The 20,000-nt window shown below is 47.6% G+C and overlaps 1 protein-coding gene across 3 annotated transcripts in view; it reads right to left on the reverse strand.

The window, feature by feature from the left end:
• Positions 1–20,000, reverse strand: part of LOC139371461 (poly(rC)-binding protein 2-like) — a 156,787-nt gene that overhangs the window by 62,657 nt on the left and 74,130 nt on the right. For all 3 annotated transcript variants that reach the window (XM_071111890.1, XM_071111888.1, XM_071111889.1), the window contains 2 exons: positions 6,968–7,149; positions 583–606 (listed from right to left, as the gene is read on the reverse strand). In XM_071111890.1, coding sequence (XP_070967991.1) covers positions 583–606; positions 6,968–7,075 — 132 coding nt within the window. In that variant the 5' untranslated portion in view covers positions 7,076–7,149. The remainder of the gene's footprint in view (positions 1–582; positions 607–6,967; positions 7,150–20,000) is intronic.

The following is a 20,000-nucleotide window of genomic DNA, read 5'->3' on the forward strand; positions in this document are numbered from 1 at the left end:
AAACCCTGGTAGTGTACTCTATATCCATCCACTCTGAGCACCTGATTGCTTTTGATGGTCTGACTGCTCCTGACTACTCTAGATGGAATAGGACTGCTCTTGACTGTTCTAGATGGAATAGGACTGCTCCTGACTGCTTTAGATGGAATAGGACTGCTCTTGACTGTTCTAGATGGAATAGGACTGCTCCTGACTGCTTTAGATGGAATAGGACTGCTCCTGACTACTCTAGATGGAATAGGACTGCTCCTGACTGCTTTAGATGGAATAGGACTACTCCTGACTACTCTAGATGGAATAGGACTGCTCCTGACTGCTCTACGTGGAATAGGACTGCTTTTGACTGCCCTAGATGACAGAAATAGAGACAGAGATGGGGAGAGAGAGAGGGGGGAGAGAGAGAGAGAGAGAGAGACAGAGAGAGAGAGAGAGAGACAGAGAGAGAGAGAGAGAGAGAGAGAGACAGAGAGAGAGAGAGAGAGACAGAGAGAGAGAGAGAGAGAGAGACAGAGAGAGAGAGACAGAGAGAGAGAGAGAGAGACAGAAAGAGAGAGAGACAGAGAGAGAGAGATTGCTTCTCACCTTTCCAATGATGCTGCCGACTTCCTGCAAAAGGAAACAAAAGTAAATGTCACCATATTGATTTAATCCTGTCCATTCCCAGGACACTGTATGTCTGTTTGGTGTCATCTGACTGATGTCATCTGTCTGTCTGTTGTCTGTCTGTTCATCCGTCTGTTATTTGACTGTCTGAGGATTGTACCAGGTTGTGTGCGTGTGTGTGTGTGTGTGTGTGTGCATGTGTGTGTGTGCACATGTTTGTGTTTGTGTGTGTGTGACGTACCTTTTCTGTGCATGAGAAGCAATAGTGTGACGGTACGGTGTTGTGTATTAACAGAATGAGTCCGTGTGAGTGTGTATCTGTCATAAGCATGCCTGTGTGAGAGACTCGGGCTGTGGCAGTCATGAATGTTTGTCAGACGGTTATTGTCATAGAAAACATTGCCGGTCTCACGGTAATCGATTGTTAATTAACATAAACAGTGTCACGGTCATCGATTGTTAATTAACATAAACAGTGTCACGGTAATCGGTTGTTAATTAACATAAACAGTGTCACGGTAATCGATTGTTAATTAACATAAACAGTGTCACGGTAATCGATTGTTAATTAACATAAACAGTGTCACGGTAATCAATTGTTAATTAACATAAAAAGTGTCACGGTAATTGATTGTTAATTAACATAAACAGTGTCACGGTAATCGATTGTTAATTAACATAAACAGGGTCACGGTAATCGATTGTTAATTAACATAAACAGTGTCACGGTAATCGATTGTTAATTAACATAAACAGTGTCACGGTAATCGATTGTTAATTAACATAAACAGTGTCACGGTAATTGATTGTTAATTAACGTAAACATGTTTAGCATTTTCAGGCCTCCATGCATACAATCTGCATACAATCTGCATACAATCTGCATACAAGCCGCTGATTTAAAAAATAAAAAATAAAATTGAATGAATCAATTGAATATACACCATCACAATAAATCCATGACTTATTATAGGCAGGTCTAAAGAAACATGAAATGAAGAAAATGTCTTTCAGAAGAACAGAATATGAGCCAGCCTACTGTGTTATCTGGCTGTGCTCCATGCCATAGACTGTAGGCTTGTTCATTTAGCAGACAAGATATGCTTAGAAGTCCCGTGTCATTATTTGACTTTATATGATTTTATAGTAAGAAAAATATAATTGAACTGAGCTGAATTTAATAGAAAGGATATGTTTCTCATTCCGGAGTGAGAGCCACTTCATATGTGCAATGTTGAGCATAAAAGTGAACATTTGAAACAGGTCTTATTGGCCACTGCCTTAGAAATCAAAAGATATTTGGGCTGCATGATGCGACTATAGACTATTGATTTGAGAAAGTCGCAAAAAAAGCTTGCCTCAGTCTGCACACGCTGCTCTCTCATCAAGTTATGAAGTGGCCACGATGAGCATAAAAAAATGACATTTGAAACAGGTCATACAGTGCCTTGCGAAAGTATTCGGCCCCCTTGAACTTTGCGACCTTTTGCCACATTTCAGGCTTCAAACATAAAGATATAAAACTGTATTTTTTTTGTGAAGAATCAACAACAAGTGGGACACAATCATGAAGTGGTACGATATTTATTGGATATTTCAAACTTTTTGAACAAATCAAAAACTGAAAAAATTGGGCGTGCAAAATGATTCAGCCCCCTCAAGTTAATACTTTGTAGCGCCACCTTTTGCTGCGATTACAGCTGTAAGTCGCTTGGGGTATGTCTCAGTTTTGCACATCGAGAGACTGACATTTTTTCCCATTCCTCCTTGCAAAACAGCTCGAGCTCAGTGAGGTTGGATGGAGAGCATTTGTGAACAGCAGTTTTCAGTTCTTTCCACAGATTCTCGATTGGATTCAGGTCTGGACTTTGACTTGGCCATTCTAACACCTGGATATGTTTATTTTTGAACCATTCCATTGTAGATTTTGCTTTATGTTTTGGATCATTGTCTTGTTGGAAGACAAATCTCCGTCCCAGTCTCAGGCCTTTTGCAGACTCCATCAGGTTTTCTTCCAGAATGGTCCTGTATTTGGCTCCATCCATCTTCCCATCAATTTTAACCATCTTCCCTGTCCCTGCTGAAGAAAAGCAGGCCCAAACCATGATGCTGCCACCACCATGTTTGACAGTGGGGATGGTGTGTTCAGCTGTGTTGCTTTTACGCCAAACATAACGTTTTGCATTGTTGCCAAAAAGTTCAATTTTGGTTTCATCTGACCAGAGAAACTTCTTCCACATGTTTGGTGTGTCTCCCAGGTGGCTTGTGGCAAACTTTAAACGACACTTTTTATGGATATCTTTAAGAAATGGCTTTCTTCTTGCCACTCTTCCATAAAGGCCAGATTTGTGCAATATACGACTGATTGTTGTCCTATGGACAGAGTCTCCCACCTCAGCTGTAGATCTCTGCAGTTCATCCAGAGTGATCACAGGCCTCTTGGCTGCATCTCTGATCAGTCTTCTCCTTGTATGAGCTGAAGGTTAGAGGGACGGCCAGGTCTTGGTAGATTTGCAGCGGTCTGATACTCCTTCCATTTCAATATTATCGCTTGCACAGTGCTCCTTGGGATGTTTAAAGCTTGGGAAATCTTTTTGTATCCAAATCCGGCTTTAAACTTCTTCACAACAGTATCTCGGACCTGCCTGGTGTGTTCCTTGTTCTTCATGATGCTCTCTGCGCTTTTAACGGACCTCTGAGACTATCACAGTGCAGGTGCATTTATACGGAGACTTGATTACACACAGGTGGATTGTATTTATCATCATTAGTCATTTAGGTCAACATTGGATCATTCAGAGATCCTCACTGAACTTCTGGAGAGAGTTTGCTGCACTGAAAGTAAAGGGGCTGAATAATTTTGCACGCCCAATTTTTCAGTTTTTGATTTGTTAAAGAAGTTTGAAATATCCAATAAATGTCGTTCCACTTCATGATTGTGTCCCACTTGTTGTTGATTCTTCACAGAAAAATACAGTTTTATATTTTTATGTTTGAAGCCTGAAATGTGGCAAAAGGTCGCAAAGTTCAAGGGGGCCGAATACTTTCGCAAGGCACTGTATCACGTAGGCTACTCTGGTTAATGGAGACCACTTGTCAGGTAGGCTACTCTGGTTAATGGAGACCACTTGTCAGGTAGGCTACTCTGGTTAATGGAGACCACTTGTCAGGTAGGCTACTCTGGTTAATGGAGACCACTTATCAGGTAGGCTACTCTGGTTAATGGAGACCACTTATCAGGTAGGCTAGTGGTTAGAGCGGCAGGTAGCCTAGTGGATAGTGTAGAGGCGGCAGGTAGCCTAGTGGTTAGAGTGTAGAGGCGGCAGGTAGCCTAGTGGTTAGAATGGCAGGTAGCCTAGTGGTTAGTGTAGAGGCAGCAGGTAGCCTAGTGGTTAGAGTGTAGAGGCGGAAGGTATCCTAGCGGTTAGAGCGGCAGGTAGCCTAGTCGTTAGAATGGCAGGTAGCCTAGTAGATAGTGTAGAGGCAGCAGGTAGCCTAGTGGTTAGAGTGTAGAGGCAGAAGGTATCCTAGAGGTTAGAGCGGAAGGTAGCCTAGTGGTTAGAGGAGGCAGGTAGCCTAGTGGATAGTGTAGAGGCAGCAGGTAGCCTAGTGGTTAGAGTGTAGAGGAGGCAGGTAGCCTAGTGGATAGTGTAGAGGCAGCAGGTAGCCTAGTGGTTAGAGTGTAGAGGCGGAAGGTATCCTAGCGGTTAGAGCGGCAGGTAGCCTAGTGGTTAGAATGGCAGGTAGCCTAGTGGATAGTGTAGAGGCAGCAGGTAGCCTAGTGGTTAGAGTGTAGAGGCGGAAGGTATCCTAGCGGTTAGAACGGCAGGTAGCCTAGTGGTTAGAGGAGGCAGGTAGCCTAGTGGTTAGAGGAGGCAGGTAGTCTAGTGGTTAGAGCGGCAGGTAGTCTAGTGGTTAGCGCGGCAGGTAGTCTAGTGGTTAGAGAGACAGGTAGTCTAGTGGTTAGAGGAGGCAGGTAGTCTAGTGGTTAGAGGAGGCAGGTAGTCTAGTGGTTAAAGGAGGCAGGTAGTCTAGTGGTTAGAGGAGGCAGGTAGTCTAGTGGTTAGAGAGGCAGGTAGCCTAGCGGTTAGAGGAGGCAGGTAGTCTAGTGGTTAAAGGAGGCAGGTAGTCTAGTGGTTAGAGGGGCAGGTAGCCTAGTGGTTAGAATGGCAGGTAGCCTAGTGGTTAGTGTAGAGGCAGCAGGTAGCCTAGTGGTTAGAGTGTAGAGGCGGAAGGTATCCTAGCGGTTAGAGCGGCAGGTAGCCTAGTGGTTAGAATGGCAGGTAGCCTAGCGGTTAGAGGAGGCAGGTAGTCTAGTGGTTAAAGGAGGCAGGTAGTCTAGTGGCTAGAGGGGCAGGTAGCCTAGTGGTTAGAGGAGGCAGGTAGCCTAGTGGTTAGAATGGCAGGTAGCCTAGTGGTTAGTGTAGAGGCAGCAGGTAGCCTAGTGGTTAGAGTGTAGAGGCGGAAGGTATCCTAGCGGTTAGAGCGGCAGGTAGCCTAGTGGTTAGAATGGCAGGTAGCCTAGTGGATAGTGTAGAGGCAGCAGGTAGCCTAGTGGTTAGAGTGTAGAGGCGGAAGGTATCCTAGCGGTTAGAGCGGCAGGTAGCCTAGTGGTTAGAGGAGGCAGGTAGCCTAGTGGTTAGAGGAGGCAGGTAGTCTAGTGGTTAGAGCGGCAGGTAGTCTAGTGGTTGGAGCGGCAGGTAGTCTAGTGGTTAGAGAGACAGGTAGTCTAGTGGTTAGAGGAGGCAGGTAGTCTAGTGGTTAGAGGAGGCAGGTACTCTAGTGGTTAGAGGAGGCAGGTAGTCTAGTGGTTAGAGAGGCAGGTAGCCTAGCGGTTAGAGGAGGCAGGTAGTCTAGTGGTTAGAGGAGGCAGGTAGCCTAGTGGTTAGAGGAGGCAGGTAGTCTAGTGGTTAGAGGAGGCAGGTAGCCTAGCGGTTAGAGGAGGCAGGTAGTCTAGTGGTTAGAGAGGCAGGTAGCCTAGTGGTTAGAGGAGGCAGGTAGTCTAGTGGTTAGAGGAGGCAGGTAGTCTAGTGGTTAGAGAGGCAGGTAGCCTAGCAGTTAGAGCGGCAGGTAGGCTAGTGGTTAGAGCATTGGGCCAGTAACCGAAAGGTTGCTGGATCGAATCCCTGAGCTGACAAGATAAAAAAAAAACTGCCGTTCTGCCCATAAAGAAGATATCTTAAATGTGTTGTTTTGCTGCCGTGGCTATGTATTGTATAAGGGGCATAATCATTATTTTAAACTCAGTTGTTTTGAATTAATTTCAGGTGTTTTAAATGAATCATCACCTTAGAAAGCAGCTGTCCATTTCGTTGTGTTTGGCTTTGAAACAACATCCACAACAACCACGTTTTCCCCACTCAGTTTCAACCTGTTATTGAACTTCTTTCTTCACATGTATCGATCACAGTGAGGTGAGTTTTAAAAGCACTGATACTGTTTTGATGATCAGTGTTTGGATGTGATTTTACATCTCATTTGCATTGTTGTCAGAGAGGTTAGAGGGACAATAGAGCCCTGAGTACCAGGCCATTAGGACCTGATGGAGGGACAATAGAGCCCTGAGTACCAGGCCATTAGGACCTGATGGAGAGACAATAGAGCCCTGAGTACCAGGCCATTAGGACCTGATGGAGGGACAATAGAGCCCTGAGTACCAGGCCATTAGGACCTGATGGAGGGACAATAGAGCCCTGAGTACCAGGCCATTAGGACCTGATGGAGGGACAATAGAGCCCTGAGTACCAGGCCATTAGGACCTGATGGAGAGACAATAGAGCCCTGAGTACCAGGCCATTAGGACCTGATGGAGGGACAATAGAGCCCTGAGTACCAGGCCGTTAGGACCTGATGGAGGGACAATAGAGCCCTGAGTACCAGGCCATTAGGACCTGATGGAGGGACAATAGAGCCCTGAGTACCAGGCCATTAGGACCTGATGGAGGGACAATAGAGCCCTGAGTACCAGGCCATTAGGACCTGATGGAGGGACAATAGAGCCCTGAGTACCAGGCCATTAGGACCTGATGGAGGGACAATAGAGCCCTGAGTACCAGGCCATTAGGACCTGATGGAGGGACAATAGAGCCCTGAGTACCAGGCCATTAGGACCTGATGGAGGGACAATAGAGCCCTGAGTACCAGGCCATTAGGACCTGATGGAGGGACAATAAAGCCCTGAGTACCAGGCCATTAGGACCTGATGACCGTTAGTGAGTTGTCGAGTACTACTAAAGCTCATCCAGAGTGTATAAGAGGAGATTACAGTGACTCAACGGTCAACTAGAATTTCACTGCGGTCATGTCTCATGACTGCTGGTGTGGCAGTAATACGGTCACCGCAACAACCCAATGTGAGACCTACCTTTCCGTGCATGAGGAGCCGTAGCGTGAGGGTGACGTTCATGCCCCCCTCTTCAAAGTCCTGCTCACAGTTCATGTTGATGTGGGAATGAGACACAGGTAGACGCATGGAAGATGCTCTACAGACAGACAGACAGACAGACTCTCAGGGTGAAGGTGGGTTCTCTCTCTCCTTACAGCTCTCTGTAGGGACACACAGGAAGAATAAAACATTGATATTATTGATTATATTCATTATTGATTATTAAAATGAATTACAGAGGGGGTCTCTCCTTACAGCTCTCTGTAGGGACACACAGGAAGAATAAAACATTGATATCATTGATTAACGGTAATTTATTGTTACGACAAGGCATCCCAGCGAACTGAACAACTAGATTATTTATACGGATTTATATCACCCGTATACATAGAAATGCAACCAGCCACTTGAAGACAGCCATTCAATGTGTGTCGGCGACAAGCTTTAACATACAGTCACACCCTGATCTGTTCTTTGTGCTTGTCTCCACCCCCCTCCAGGTGTCGCCCATCTTCCCTCATTATCCCCTGTGTATTTATACCTGTGTTCTCTGTTTGTCTGTTGCCAGTTCGTTTTGTTTCGTCAAGTCTACCAGCGGTTTTCCCCTTGCTCCTGTCTTTCTCTAGTTCCTGTTTTCCCCGGTTTTGAACATTTCTGCCTGCCCTGACCCTGAGCCTGCCTGTCATTTTGTACCTTTCGGACTCTGTTCTGGATTAATGACCTCTGCCTGCCCTTGACCTGTCACTTGTCTGCCCCCCTGTTTTTGTAATAAACGTTTGTTACTTTGAAACGGTCTGCATCTGGGTCTCCTGAGCTGTGACACAGAGAGAGAAACAGACCATTACATTGTTGTGGGAGCTGGGCCCAGAGTTGAGTCTTAATCTAACGACGGGGACGACAGGTATCTTCTCAAACTCCTCTGTATAACGACGGGGACGACAGCTATCTTCTCAAACTCCTCTGCATAACGACAGGTATCTTCTCAAACTCCTCTGCATAACAATGGGGACGACAGCTATCTTCTCAAACTCCTCTGCATAACGACAGGTATCTTCTCAAACTCCTCTGCATAACAATGGGGACGACAGGTATCTTCTCAAACTCCTCTGCATAACGACAGGTATCTTCTCAAACTCCTCTGCATAACGACGGCTATCTTCTCAAACTCCTCTGCATAACGACGGGAACGATGGGTATCTTCCCAAACTCCTCTGCATAACGACGGGGACGACAGGTATCTTCTCAAACTCCTCTGCATAACGACGGGGACGACAGGTATCTTCTCAAACTCCTCTGCATAACGACAGGTATCTTCTCAAACTCCTCTGTATAACGACGGGGACGACAGGTATCTTCTCAAACTCCTCTGCACAACGACGGGGACGACAGGTATCTTCTCAAACTCCTCTGCATAACGACGGCTATCTTCTCAAACTCCTCTGCATAACGACGGGAACAACGGCTATCTTCTCAAACTCCTCTGCATAACGACGGGAACGACGGCTATCTTCTCAAACTCCTCTGTATAACGATGGGAACGACAGGTATCTTCTCAAACTCCTCTGTATAACGACGGGGACGACAGGTATGTTCTCAAACTCCTCTGTATAACGATGGGAACGACAGGTATCTTCTCAAACTCCTCTGTATAACGACGGGGACGACAGGTATCTTCTCAAACTCCTCTGCATAACGACGGCTATCTTCTCAAACTCCTCTGCATAACGACGGGGACGACAGGTATCTTCTCAAACTCCTCTGCATAACGACGGGGACGACAGGTATCTTCTCAAACTCCTCTGTATAACGACGGGGACGACAGGTATCTTCTCAAACTCCTCTGCATAACGACAGGTATCTTCTCAAACTCCTCTGCATAACGACGGGAACGACAGGTATCTTCTCAAACTCCTCTGCATAACGACGGGGACGACAGGTATCTTCTCAAACTCCTCTGTATAACGACGGGGACGACAGGTATCTTCTCAAACTCCTCTGCATAACGACGGGGACGACAGGTATCTTCTCAAACTCCTCTGCATAATGACGGGGACAACAGGTATCTTCTCAAACTCCTCTGCATAACGACGGCTATCTTCTCAAACTCCTCTGCATAACGACGGGAACGACAGGTATCTTCTCAAACTCCTCTGCATAACGACGGGGATGACAAACACAATGGTTGAAGTGCCTTATGCTTTTCTAAGAGCAAGGTAATTGTAGGTTTCATGAACCAGTTCCTTTTTGTTTCAGAGACAGGACCGACAACTAGGTAGGAGGCATTATACTAGGTAGGAAGTAGGAGGCATTATACTAGGAAGGAAGTAGGAGGCATTATACTAGGTAGGAAGTAGGAGGCATTATACTAGGTAGGAAGTAGGAGGCATTATACTAGGTAGGATGTAGGAGGCATTATACTAGGTAGGAAGTAGGAGGCATTATACTAGGCAGGAAGTAGGAGGCATTATACTAAGTAGAAAGTAGGAGGCATTACACTAGGTAGGAAGTAGGAGGCATTATACTAGGTAGGAAGTAGGAGGCATTATACTAGGTAGGAAGTAGGAGGCATTATACTAGGTAGGAAGTAGGAGGCATTATACTAGGTAGGAAGTAGGCGGCATTATACCCGGTAGGAAGTAGGAGGCGTGATACCATGATAAACAGAGATACCCTGATACCATGATACACAGAGATACCCTGATACCATGATAAACAGAGATACCCTGATACCATGATACACAGAGATACCCTGATACCATGATAAACAGAGATACCCTGATACCACGACAAACAGAGATAACCTGATACCACGTCAAACAGAGATACCCTGATACCATGACAAACAGAGATACCCTGATACCATGATACACAGAGATACCCTGATAACATGATAAACAGAGATACCCTGATACCACGACAAACAGAGATACCCTGATACCATGACAAACAGAGATACCCTGATACCATGATACACAGAGATACCCTGATACCATGATAAACAGAGATACCCTGAAACCACGACAAACAGAGATACCCTGATACCATGACAAACAGAGATACCCTGATACCATGATACACAGAGATACCCTGATACCATGATAAACAGAGATACCCTGATACCACGATAAACAGAGATACCCTGATACCATGATAAACAGAGATACCCTGATACCATGATAAACAGAGATACCCTGATACCACGATAAACAGAGATACCCTGATACCATGATAAACAGAGATACCATGATACCATGATAAACAGAGATACCCTTATACCATGATAAACAGAGATACCCTGATACCATGATAAACAGAGATACCCTGATACCATGACAAACAGAGATACCCTGATACCATGATAAACAGAGATAACCTGATACCACGATAAACAGAGATACCCTGATACCACGATAAACAGAGATACCCTGATACCATGATAAACAGAGATACCATGATACCATGATAAACAGAGATACCCTGATACCATGATAAACAGAGATACCCTGATACCATGATACAGTGGTACTGTCAGTAGGGTTTTATAGATACATGATGATATACTGTCAGTAGGAATATTTACAGTGGCTTGTGAAAGTATTCCCCCCCTTTGGCATTTTTCCTATTTTGTTGCCTTACAACCTGGAATTCAAATATATGTTTTGGGGGGGGGTTGTATCATTTAATTTACATAACATGCCTACCACTTTGAAGATACTAAATATTTTTTATTCAGAATCAAACAAGAAATAATACTTAAAAACTGAAAACTTGAGCGTGCAAAACTATTCACTATTCTATGTGTCTATAATGCTGATTGGGTGCTGTAATGTCTATGTGTCTATAATACTGATTTGGGTGCTGTAATGTCTATGTGTCTATAATGCTGATTGGGTGCTGTAATGTCTATGTGTCTATAATACTGATTTGGGTGCTGTAATGTCTATGTGTCTATAATGCTGATTGGGTGCTGTAATGTCTATGTGTCTATAATGCTGATTGGGTGCTGTAATGTCTATGTGTCTATAATACTGATTTGGGTGCTGTAATGTCTATGTGTCTATAATACTGATTTGGGTGCTGTAATGTCTATGTGTCTATAATGCTGATTGGGTGCTGTAATGTCTATGTGTCTATAATACTGATTTGGGTGCTGTAATGTCTATGTGTCTATAATGCTGATTGGGTGCTGTAATGTCTATGTGTCTATAATGCTGATTGGGTGCTGTAATGTCTATGTGTCTATAATGCTGATTGGGTGCTGTAATGTCTATGTGTCTATAATACTGATTTGGGTGCTGTAATGTCTATGTGTCTATAATGCTGATTGGGTGCTGTAATGTCTATGTGTCTATAATGCTGATTGGCTGCTGTAATGTCTATGTGTCTATAATGCTGATTGGGTGCTGTAATGTCTATGTGTCTATAATGCTGATTGGGTGCTGTAATGTCTATGTGTCTATAATGCTGATTGGGTGCTGTAATGTCTATGTGTCTATAATGCTGATTGGGTGCTGTAATGTCTATGTGTCTATAATGCTGATTGGGTGCTGTAATGTCTATGTGTCTATAATACTGATTGGGTGCTGTAATGTCTATGTGTCTATAATGCAGATTGGGTGCTGTAATGTCTATGTGTCTATAATGCTGATTTGGGTGCTGTAATGTCTATGTGTCTATAATGCTGATTTGGGTGCTGTAATGTCTATGTGTCTATAATGCTGATTGGGTGCTGTTTCCATGGTCATGTGACCTTTACTCAGAATTCCATGTAACAATCTACATATAGCACATGTGTATACGTCAAGGCTGTGCAGCAACGAAGAGGTCCGACCGAGCCTGTGAACATGGATTTAATTTCCAAGGAGCCAGGAGCGAACACAACAAATCAGCGCTGTGATTAAAACATGACTTGGGGGAAAAGCTGTCAAAAAACTTAAGTGGGAATTAAGTTGATCCTCTGGCCGGGACAAGTGGCTGCCGTGTGATAGATACCATCCTACAGACCTCACACAGATACCATCCTACAGACATCACACAGATACCATCCTACAGACATCACACAGATACCATCCTACAGACAGACAACACACAGATACCATCCTACAGACAAACATCACACAGATACCATCCTACAGACAAACATCACACAGATACCATCCTACAGACAAACATCACACAGATACCATCCTACAGACAAACATCACACAGATACCATCCTACAGACATCACACAGATACCATCCTACAGACAGACAACACACAGATACCATCCTACAGACATCACACAGATACCATCCTACAGACAGACATCGCACAGATACCATCCTACAGACATCACACAGATACCATCCTACAGACATCACACAGATACCATCCTACAGACATCACACAGATACCATCCTACAGACATCACACAGATACCATCCTACAGACATCACACAGATACCATCCTACAGACATCACACAGATACCATCCTACAGACATCACACAGATACCATCCTACAGACAACACACAGATACCATCCCACAGACAGACATCACACAGATACCATCCTATAGACATCCCACAGATACCATCCTACAGACATCACACAGATACCATCCTACAGACATCACACAGATACCATCCTACAGACAACACACAGATACCATCCCACAGACAGACATCACACAGATACCATCCTACAGACATCCCACAGATACCATCCTACAGACATCACACAGATACCATCCTACAGACATCACACAGATACCATCCTACAGACCTCACACAGATACCATCCTACAGATATCACACAGATACCATCCTACAGACAGACATCACACAGATACCATCCTACAGACATCCTACAGACATCACACAGATACCATCCTACAGACAGACATCACACAGACACCATCCTACAGACATCACACAGATACCATCCTACAGACAGACATCACACAGATACCATCCTACAGACATCACACAGATACCATCCTACAGACATCACACAGATACCATCCTACAGACATCACACAGATACCATCCTACAGACAGTGTGTGTGTGTGTGTGTGTGTGCGTGTGTGTGTGTGTGTGTGCGTGCGTGTGTGTGTGTGTGTGTGGGTGTCTAAGAAAGTAATTAACGTGTGAGTTGTCATGCCTGAGGAACTGCAGGTGTGGTAGAAGGGACAGTGTGTGTGCACAGGATAACAGAGACATGCTGTTGCTTAGACACACACACACACACACACACACACACACGCACTTCCAGTTCTGCTTGAAAGTAGGTCACAAATGCAACGCTAGCTGGCACAAAGTCCTGGTCACGTGGTGTGAATCTGTAAAATATCCTGTTTGGGATGTTGTTTCTGGGGGGTTTCATCAGAAAGACTATGCAGCATGTAAAGAGCATTTAAAGAGCATGTTAGGAGCATGTTAGGAGCATGTTAGGAGCATGTTAGGAGCATTTAAAGAGCATGTTAGGAGTATGTTAGGAGCATGTTAGGAGCATGTAAAGAGCATGTTAGGAGCATGTTAGGAGCATGTTAGGAGCATGTTAGGAGCATGTTAGGAGCATTTAAAGAGCATGTTAGGAGTATGTTAGGAGCATGTTAGGAGCATGTTAGGAGCATGTAAAGAGCGTGTTAGGAGCATGTAAAGAGCGTGTTAGGAGCATGTTAGGAGCATGTTAGGAGCACGTTAGGAGCATGTAAAGAGCATGTTAGGAGCATGTTAGGAGCATGTTAGGAGCATGTAAAGAGCATGTTAGGAGCATGTTGGGAGCATGTAAAGAGCATGTTAGGAGCACGTTAGGAGCATGTAAAGAGCATCTTAGGAGCATGTTAGGAGCATGTTAGGAGCATGTAAAGAGCATCTTAGGAGCATGTTAGGAGCATGTTAGGAGCATGTAAAGAGCATGTTAGGAGCATGTAAAGAACATGTTAGGAGCATGTTAGGAGCATGTAAAGAGCATGTTAGGAGCATGTAAAGAACATGTTAGGAGCATGTAAAGAGCATGTGAAGAGCATGTTAGGAGTGTGTTAGGAGAGTGTTAGGAGCGTGTTAGGAGAATGTTAGGAGCATGTTAGGAGCATGTTAGGAGCGTGTTAGGAGTGTGTTAGGAGCGTGTTAGGAGCCTATTAGGAGCATGTTAGGAGCGTGTTAGGAGAGTTTTAGGAGAATGTTAGGAGCATGTTAGGAGCATGTTGGCAGCATGTTCAGAGAATTTTAGGAGCATTTTCAGAGCATGTTAAGAGCATGATAGAAGCATGTTAGGAGCATGTTAGGAGCATGTAAAGAGCATGTTAGGTGCATGTTAGGAGCATGTTAGGAGCATGTTAGTAGCACGTTAGGAGCGTCTAATTTTACAGCAAGAGTACAGTAGGAGTCTGATTAGATTTACGAGCCATCTCAATCCCAGTCCATCTCAATTCATCCCAGTCCATCCCAGGCCATCTCCGGCCATCTCAATTCATCCCAGTCTATCTCAGTCCATCTCAGTCCATCCCAGGCCATCTCAGGCCATCTCAATTCATCCTAGTCCATCTCAGTCCATCTCAGGCCATCTCAGTCCATCCCAGGTCATCTCAATTCATCCCAGTCCATCTCAATTCATCCCAATTCATCCCAGTCCATCTCAGTCCATCTCAATTCATCCCAGTCCATCTCAGTCCATCTCAATTAATCCCAGGCCATGTCAGGCCATCTCAATTCATCCCAGTCCATCTCAATTCATCCCAGTCCATCTCAATTCATCCCAGTCCATCTCAATTCATCTCAGCCCATCTTTAATCGATGAGAACGCCTCTTTGCTCGTCACCTGTCCCCCGGAACTCCCCCCCCCCCAACCTTCTCCCTGTCTTATCGCCCCCCAATCTTCATCGCCCCCCCCAACACTCTCCCTGTCTTATCGCCCCCCCAACACTCTCCCTGTCTTATCGCCCCCCCAACCTTCTCCCTGTCTAATTGCCCCCCCAACCTTCTCCCTGTCTTATCGCCCCCCAACACTCTCCCTGTCTTATCACCTCCCCAACACTCTCCCTGTCTTATCGCCCCCCCAACCTTCTCCCTGTCTTATTTCCCCCCCAACCTTCTCCCTGTCTTATCGCCCCCCCAACACTCTCCCTGTCTTATCGCCCCCCCAACCCTCTCCCTGTCTTATAGCCCCCCCCAACACTCTCCCTGTCTTATCGCCCCCCCCCAACCTTCTCCCTGTCTTATCGCCGTTCCCAACCCTTTCCCTGTCTTCTCGCCCCCCCAACCCTCTCCCTGTCTTGTCGCCCCCCCAACCTTCTCCCTGTCTTATCGCCCCCCCAACATTCTCCCTGTCTTATCGCCCCCCCCAACCCTCTCCCGGTCTTCTCGCCCCCCAACACTCTCCCTGTCTTATCGCCCCCCCAACACTCTCCCTGTCTTCTCACCCCCCCAACCCTCTCCCTTTCTTATCACCTCCCCAACACTCTCCCTGTCTTATCGCCCCCCCAACCTTCTCCCTGTCTTATTTCCCCCCCAACCTTCTCCCTGTCTTATCGCCCCCCCAACACTCTCCCTGTCTTATCGCCCCCCCAACCCTCTCCCTGTCTTATAGCCCCCCCCAACACTCTCCCTGTCTTATCGCCCCCCCCCCAACCTTCTCCCTGTCTTATCGCCGTTCCCAACCCTTTCCCTGTCTTCTCGCCCCCCCAACCCTCTCCCTGTCTTGTCGCCCCCCCAACCTTCTCCCTGTCTTATCGCCCCCCCAACATTCTCCCTGTCTTATCGCCCCCCCCCAACCCTCTCCCGGTCTTCTCGCCCCCAAACACTCTCCCTGTCTTATCGCCCCCCCAACACTCTCCCTGTCTTCTCACCCCCCCAACCCTCTCCCTTTCTTATCGCCCCCCCTAACCCTCTCCCTGTCTTCTCTCCCCCCCAGCCCTCTCCCTGTCTTATCGCCCCCCCAACACTCTCCCTGTCTTCTCTCCCCCCCAACCTTCTCCCTGTCTTCTCTCCCCCCAACCCTCTCCCTGTCTTCTCTCCCCCCAACCCTCTCCCTGTCTTATCGCCCCCCCAACCCTCTCCCTGTCTTCTCTCCCCCCCAACCTTCTCCCTGTCTTCTCTCCCCCCAACCCTCTCCCTGTCTTATCGCCCCCCCCAACCTTCTCCCTGTCTTCTCTCCCCCCCAACTCTCTCCCTGTCTTATCGCCCCCCCAACCTTCTCCCTGTCTTCTCTCCCCCCAACCCTCTCCCTGTCTTATCGCCCCCCCCAACCTTCTCCCTGTCTTCTCTCCCCCCCAACTCTCTCCCTGTCTTATCGCCCCCCCCCAACCGTCTCCCTGTCTTCTCTCCCCCCCAACCCTCTCCCTGTCTTATCGCCCCCCCCCAACCTTGTCCCTGTCTTCTCTCCCCCCCCAACTCTCTCCCTGTCTTCTCTCCCCCCCAACCCTCTCCCAGTCTTCTCGCCCCCCAACACTCTCCCTGTCTTATCGCCCCCCCAACACTCTCCCTGTCTTATCGCCCCCCCCAACCTTCTCCCTGTCTTATCGCCGTTCCCAACCCTTTCCCTGTCTTCTCGCCCCCCCAACCCTCTCCCTGTCTTGTCGCCCCCCCAACCTTCTCCCTGTCTTATCGCCCCCCCAACATTCTCCCTGTCTTATCGCCCCCCCCCAACCCTCTCCCGGTCTTCTCGCCCCCCAACACTCTCCCTGTCTTATCGCCCCCCCAACACTCTCCCTGTCTTCTCACCCCCCCAACCCTCTCCCTTTCTTATCACCTCCCCAACACTCTCCCTGTCTTATCGCCCCCCCAACCTTCTCCCTGTCTTATTTCCCCCCCAACCCTCTCCCTGTCTTATCGCCCCCCCAACCCTCTCCCTGTCTTATCGCCCCCCCAACCCTCTCCCTGTCTTATCGCCCCCCCAACCCTCTCCCTGTCTTATCGCCCCCCAACCTTCTCCCTGTCTTATCACCCCCCCAACCCTCTCCTTGTTTGCCCCCCCTCCCTCTCACTGATTAAACATTCTCCCTAATGAAGAACAATTGGCCCAGACTAAATGAACACGTCCTCCTATAGTTACAGGTCAAGTAGAGCATTTGCTCCTGTCAGGCTGTGTGTGTGTGCGTGTGCGTGTGCGTGTGTGCGCGTGCGAGCGCGTGTGTGTGTATGTGTGTGTGTGTGTGCGTGTGTGCGCGCGCGCGCGCGTGTGTGTGTGTGCGTCTGTGTGTGCTCTGCTTATTGGTGTTTATGTGTGCTATAGTGTGTGTGCATGCGTGTGTGCGTGTGTGCGTGTGCGTGTGTGTGTGTGTGTGTGTGTGTGTGTGTGTAAGCTGTAATGGTAGCTGTCATAAATGAGAGCACTTCAGCCACAGAATACTACTCACTCACTCACTCACTCACCCACCCACCCACCCACCCACCCACTCACTCACTCACTCACTCACTCACTCACTCACTCACTCACTCACTCACCCACCCACCCACCCACTCACTCACCCACTCACTCACTCACTCACTCACTCACTCACTCACTCACTCACTCACGCTCACCTCTCTGTCAACCTAACCTGTGTGTCTGTCAAACCGTCTGTCTCTCTGTAGTGTGGTCTGTCTGCCTGTAGTGTGGTCTGTCTGCCTGTTGTGTGGTCTGTCTGCCTGTAGTGTGGTCTGTCTGCCTGTAGTGTGGTCTGTCTGCCTGTAGTGTGGCTCAGTCTGCCTGTAGTGTGGTCTGTCTGCCTGTAGTGTGGTCTGTCTGCCTGTAGTGTGGTCTGTCTGCCTGTAGTGTGGTCTGTCTGCCTGTAGTGTGGTCTGTCTGCCTGTAGTGTGGCTCAGTCTGCCTGTAGTGTGGTCTGTCTGCCTGTAGTGTGGTCGGTCTGCCTGTAGTGTGGTCTGTCTGCCTGTAGTGTGGTCTGTCTGCCTGTAGTGTGGTCTGTCTGCCTGTAGTGTGGTCTGTCTGCCTGTAGTGTGGTCTGTCTGCCTGTAGTGTGGTCTGTCTGCCTGTAGTGTGGCTCAGTCTGCCTGTAGTGTGGTCTGTCTGCCTGTAGTGGGGTCTGTCTGCCTGTAGTGTGGTCTGTCTGCCTGTAGTGTGGTCTGTCTGCCTGTAGTGGGGTCTGTCTGCCTGTAGTGTGGTCTGTCTGCCTGTAGTGTGGTCTGTCTGCCTGTAGTGTGGTCTGTCTGCCTGTAGTGTGGTCTGTCTGCCTGTAGTGTGGTCTGTCTGCCTGTAGTGGGGTCTGTCTGCCTGTAGTGTGGTCTGTCTGCCTGTAGTGTGGTCTGTCTGCCTGTAGTGTGGTCTGTCTGCCTGTAGTGTGGTCTGTCTGCCTGTAGTGTGGTCTGTCTGCCTGTAGTGTGGTCTGTCTGCCTGTAGTGAGGCTCAGTTGGTAGAGCACGACACTTGCAACGCCAGGGTTGTGCATTTGATTCCCGCATGGGACCAGTACGAAAATATGAGAATATATTACACTTACTATTGTAAAGTCACTCTGGATAAGAGTGACTGCTTAGTGACTCAAACGTCAACCTGTCTGTCACTACAGAATCTCTATAATACAGTGTATATATTCATGTAATATAGTGGGGAGTTTCCCCTCATGTTGAAAACAAAAAATGCCTTTGTCCATCAGACAAAACCGCAGTTGTACTGGGTAACAGAAGAGAGGGGGATGGGGTTGACGTGTCCCTAATCCACACTAGCACATATATCTACTACACAGAGAGAGTCCTTCTCCTGACGAGTCCTCCTGACCACTAATTAACAGCCTGTTAACACCATTTTTATGAAGGGTAGACTAACAACACGGCCCCGGAAGGAATTGTGTTCAGCATGCACACTGTACCCTTCCTCCCTGGACTCTCGCCATTCCCAAGTCCGTGGCCATCCCACGCCCGTGGCCATTCCCACGCCCGTCGCCATCCCAAGTCCATCGCCATCCCACGCCCGTCGCCATCCCACGCCCGTCGCCGTTCCCAAGTCCGTGGCCATCCCACGCCCATCGCCATCGCACGCCCGTCGCCATCCCACGCCCGTCGCCATCCCACGCCCGTCGCCATCCCAAGTCCGTGGCCATCCCACGCCCGCCGCCATCCCAAGTCCGTGGCCATCCCACGCCCGTCGCCATCCCACGCCCGTCGCCATCCCACGCCCGTGGCCATCTGTTACGTTCCCCAGTTTATGTGTTGTAGTTTGTGTACTTGCATGTGTTTATTTCAGGAAATGGCTTCCTGAAATCCCTCAAGCAGCTGATTGGTCGACTCCAGGGCTAATTGGAGAGCTGACCCCGCCCCCTCGTCAAGACACAGCTGTCTCCAGTTACATTCATTCTGAAGCTATATAAAAGCCAGTGTTCTGTTCAGGAGAGAGAGATTTTGGAGGTAGGGATTGCTGAGAGAGATTTTGCTGAGGTCATTGCAGAGCGATTGTTTGTGATAGAGAGTTGCTAGAGATATTTTGCTGGGAGGTCATTAAAGAGTGATTGATTGTGATATAGAGTTTTTTGCTAGAGGTTGATTTTGATGGGAGTTCATTGCTGGGAAGTTGGTATGTTTTGTGAGTTTGTTGCTCAGATAGAGCTTATTTGATGTACTTTGTTTCTTAGTTTGTTTGTGAAATTGTTTAATATTCTGTTTCATTTGTTCCCAGGGGGAAAGGGGAAGGCACCTTGGGAGTGTTTAGGCAAGAGGCCCGCGGGCATACATATACCCGTAGTATATTCACTGTCTCGGCACACTAGGTAAGACCTGGGCGGACCACCCCCTGTATTTTGGTTAGGCACCAGGTGGTGCTAAATTAGGTAAGTAGTGGGTAGGCAGGTAAGATAGGAGAGGGGGGGGCTTTGAGATTTACTTTCTTTGCTTTGGTTCCGTCCAGCCCCTTTTCCCCATATTACCGTGTAAAGGAATAAAGTCCTTGTAAAACGGTACCACATTCTGTCTGTTGTCATTCTTACTCGCACCTACAGTCCATACCTTTTTCACTTCACAGAGAGTTTAGTTGTAGCAGGGTGTTGCGTTCCCTCTTCATAGAGGCGTACGTAACACCATCCCACGCCCGTCGCCATCCC

This window comes from Oncorhynchus clarkii, chromosome 17, assembly GCF_045791955.1.
Source record: "Oncorhynchus clarkii lewisi isolate Uvic-CL-2024 chromosome 17, UVic_Ocla_1.0, whole genome shotgun sequence".
In the NCBI taxonomy this organism is placed as follows: Eukaryota; Metazoa; Chordata; class Actinopteri; order Salmoniformes; family Salmonidae; genus Oncorhynchus; species Oncorhynchus clarkii.